Genomic DNA, 4,452 nt, shown 5'->3' with positions numbered 1-4,452 from the left:
ACCTTATTCAATCAGATATAATCGTGTGAGCTGATGAAAAGTTTATATCTCTTATTTTCAAGTTTTTTTATAATAAAAAAAATTCCTTCTTTTCGGATTTTTTTTCTCCGGTTTCTTGTTATTTTTATTTTTATTATTATTTTTCTTCCCCCCCTTTTTTTCTCATTGTTCTGTAATTTTTTCCATGTTTTGAACTTATTTCATGTTTTGAACTAATTTTGAACTTATTTTAAGAGCTCAATTTACCTGCAGCTTATACGCAGTAAATAAAACTTATTGTTTTTCTTCATTTTCCTCGTGTCTTTTTTTCCCTTTGTATTTAGTTATTATGTATTTTTTTAAAAATATTAAAGGTGTTATTAACAAAAATGCTTGCAAAATGAGAACCATTCAAATGATTGATTATAAAATTATAGCTTTTTTTCATTTTATACAACGTAATTTATCATGCTTCAAAAAGTTTTCAAGGATTATTTAATTTATGGATAAAAAGTACTGAGTAGATAATAAAATTGTTTTTGCGTAAGACCGTCTTCATTCAAAAAGATTTGTATAATTATGCGCATACATCTTTTTATAGTTTGCTCTAGTAGTTTCAAATTGAATAAATATTTTTACCTCAGGTTATTTTCCGAATCACTTGCCATTAGAGAGACTTGCGCTTCCATAAAAAAAAAACAATGTTTACTATTTCATTGTACCAACTTTCATTCGTGCTTAATTTTTAAAATAAACCTGTCATTTATTCTAACAATAAGATTATTCTCTGTTCTGGTTTGTCATATAAGCGATATCGCTTTCTTTTTTATCCCAACATTTCCGAATTTTAATTATTTAAAAAGTAATAATGGAAACTTATTTTAATTTAGTTATTTACTTTTTTAGCAGTGGAGTGATAAACTTGTTCTTATATAGCTAAACAGTTTCAAAATTTCTATAGATATTATAAAAAGGTTCCACAAGTTCTTCTGTAAACTCGGTTGCTTTTCAACTGAAAATGTTCGTCTGCAACTCTCCACGTTCAGCTCTAGTCTGATATAAAGAGAAAACGATGTCCAATTGATTAATCACTCTGCTCTAGAATTCTAATGTAATAAAAGAATTACAATATACGCACTTTCAGTAATAAAACTCCCACTTTTGACAATTCAGTAATTCTTGAGCAGTATTTCGTTAATTTTGATAATTATTTCGTCACGAAATCACGTTATTTGTGACGAAACGCGAACTCTCAATTATATGAAGAAAATCTTTCCTCAATTCGAATCATAATTGTAATGCATTGTGGGAGATTGTTAGCTAGACGCATAATATAGACTAAACAATCGAAATTAAAGTTACTAAAGAAGCTGACCAGTCTGCAAGGTGGTCAAGGGGTTGGCTTCTCAGCAGGAAGATCCGGGGTTCGAATCCCCTTTCGGGCATTGGTGTAATTTATCTTTACGTTATATCTGTCATTGTTGTGTTGTGACACCTGTAAGTTACCCAAATTAAAGTGATTATTAGAAAAGTTAGTTACTTGAGGCACGGCGAGGGTTTTTCATTTATTTATTTTAGAAAAAATAGAATGACGAAATATGTCTTTAATTTTGATGAAATTCGTTTCCTCGAAGAAGTGAAAAGGAAAGTTATGTCGTCACTTTGATAAAATATTTGCTCGGATCATATACCAGAAAACGGTTTCGTTAAAAACGAAGAAATTTCGTGATATTTGAGTATCCATTTTTATTTAAGTATCCATTTTTATTTGTAAATTTAAGAAGAAATATTTTAAATACTTTTCGGCTTACGATGATTTTTTAAGCAAATGAGATATGTAGATTTTCAACAAAAGAAGAAAAGCAGCAAATTATTAAGACAATATAAAATAAGTTGACATATCCACCCCACGAATTTCATCTTTCATGGCCTAATATATTTATTTCGTAGATAAAATCAATTAGAAAAAGAAAGAGTTCAATAATGAGTTTAAAATAGTTTAATGTAATCGTTTTTATTTTTTTTTTATAAATTGATTATCAATATAGAATCACGCACTTAAAAATATTAAGCATTTTTTTGGGAATAAAAACAACTTAATTCTCAGAAGAAAACTCTTCATTTGTGAAAAGACACAAGTACTATATTTGAAAATGAATCACACGATTTAAAATGTCTTTCCAATTTTATTAAATATTATCTCTATTTCATGAAATTTTCACACTATAAGCATGGAAAGAGGAAAATTTAATTAATACATTCATTAGGCATTTAATAAAAATGATATACCATTGAGATCATACTAATTTGATCTTATATCGTCTGAAATATAAGATCAAATTTTTAATTAAATGAACTGAATTTTAAGTGTGAATTAAAATATATAAGTAACTCCGAGGTGTGATGATATATAATTTTTTAATCTTCAAGGGGTTAAATAATATCTTATATTCATCAACAGACAAATTACTTTTAATAAATTAACTTTAAGTAATTATCAACTGATATTCCTCATGTATCAATTTAAATTGAATTAAAATGTGAAATTTATCGAAATAATGGGGATTTAATTTTTATGCTATGTATTTTTATTATTCTAAAATTACCAAATTATTTTATTAACTTTCCATCCATTTAAGAAATAAAAATAACAATTGTGTTTTCAAGTTCATTAAACGTCAAACAAATTAGCAGAACTAATGACTGTTTGCATATAAATAATAAATTATAATTAATAAATTATAATTAAGTACTCATCTTCGATAGTCAACGTCGCAATAAATCCAGCAAAACAAATAATAAAACAACACAACAAATATGTTTCTTGTTTGTCATTTTTGCCACTTCACTCATATTTTTATTGCAAATGCAAAAGAAAATTAAGCTTGTTTCTATCTGTATGAGAAATATTAAATAGATCAAATTAAGGCAGATTTAATATTAACCTTATTCAATTACCATAATAGCTTTGTTTTCATAATTTTCCGACCATTCTATGAATAAAAATGATAATTGTGTTTTCAAATGCATCTCCCAAATTAGCTGAATTAATGACTATTTGCATAAATTATAATTACATACTTACATTCGACAGTTAAAGACGCTATAAATCCAACAAAACAAATAATAAAACTACACAAGAAATATGCCTTTTTTGACATTTTGTCATTCAACTTATGAATTTATTGTAAAAGTAGAAGAAGCTGAAGCTTGTATCTAACTGTGAGAAATATAAAACGAGTTTGTATCGTCATCATTACCTTTTTTTGTGTGAGCATTTCTTGCCCCAACCCCCAAACAAAAACTTATATTTCATAATGGCACGACTTACCTTTCGGAATGAAAGCTGTTTTTCCTGTTTCCTTTAAGACACTCGCTAATCGGTAATTCCGATATACACATCTGTACAAGAGAATAAGTAAAAAAAACACTTGTGTTAACAATTAGTTTTAGTCAAACGGAATATTTTTAAATTTAGTGTCCAAAGAAAACTTATATTAGTGAAATCTTTAGTGATCTTTTTATTCAATTTAATGCAGAGCTGCCTAATCATCTTATCGCTGGGGATCGGTCAGCGTTTGATAATTTTACAGCGACCAGTGGAAGGAAGGAGGAGACGTTTATAGACGAATTATTTCGATTTCATGATTTAAATTTAATTGTATTCAAACATGACTACAAAATAAAATGGAATTCATGAGCTGTATTGGTATGGCTTAAGGTTAAATTACCGAACTGTATGATAATAAAATTTTGTGGTAGAAAAAAAACAACATAATTCTGGTTAATAAAACTAAAATATACGGTATTTAAACCGTTCATTCGGTAATTTTTCTATCCATATGGTTATCTGTTTACCGGATATTCTCGTTTTCAAAATTATAGTTCTTTAGTTCGTGTTAGCAAAAATTTAGAAAAAAATACAAAAATGAAAAGTAAATTCAGCCAAATAAATGGTTTTCATGCCTTATTCTAAGTTATCATGAAAAAATGACACCATTTTAACAAATTTATTAAAATTTAAAACACATTATAAAAAGTTATTTTTAAGTTAATTTTACCAAAATCATTACCGAAGAGTTCCATAAAAACTACAGAGCTTTTTGGTCTTTCCATAGCGCCAAAAAAGCACGCTAAGTTTTACCGTATTATAGGCGTTTTGATCATACTTTTTTTCTTCTGTTGGACACCTCTTAGGCTCCCGTTTAATCTCTCATTCATGGAAAGTCATCCAAACTCGAGAGATATAAAAAGCGGTAAATAAAATGGCAAATAATTTAATGTTCCTTGGATTGCCCGGTAACATTTGAGCCACGGATCATTAGTAGTCAGCGGTCCGAGAGTTGTAGATCACTGATTTAAAGAAACATATGGCATTAAAACTGCTTTTTTTGTTGTGTAGGAATTTAACTTTTTAGGTATCAGCTGTTCATCTTGTATATATATATATATATATATATATATATATATTTT

The 4,452-nt window shown here is 27.5% G+C and overlaps 1 protein-coding gene across 1 annotated transcript in view; it reads right to left on the bottom strand.

Annotated features, from left to right (window-relative positions):
* The window catches only part of LOC107454002 (uncharacterized), a 17,985-nt gene extending 14,724 nt beyond the window's left edge, over window positions 1–3,261 (bottom strand). Inside the window, exon 1 of the mRNA XM_016071043.4 lies at window positions 3,065–3,261. Coding sequence (XP_015926529.1) covers window positions 3,065–3,140 — 76 coding nt within the window. The 5' untranslated portion in view covers window positions 3,141–3,261. The remainder of the gene's footprint in view (window positions 1–3,064) is intronic.
* Between the last annotated feature and the right edge of the window lie 1,191 nt (window positions 3,262–4,452).

Source organism: Parasteatoda tepidariorum, chromosome 4 (genome assembly GCF_043381705.1).
Source record: "Parasteatoda tepidariorum isolate YZ-2023 chromosome 4, CAS_Ptep_4.0, whole genome shotgun sequence".
NCBI classification, from domain to species: Eukaryota; Metazoa; Arthropoda; class Arachnida; order Araneae; family Theridiidae; genus Parasteatoda; species Parasteatoda tepidariorum.
Note: the sequence above shows the minus strand (reverse complement) of the source record. Positions and strands in the feature narration are given on the sequence as shown.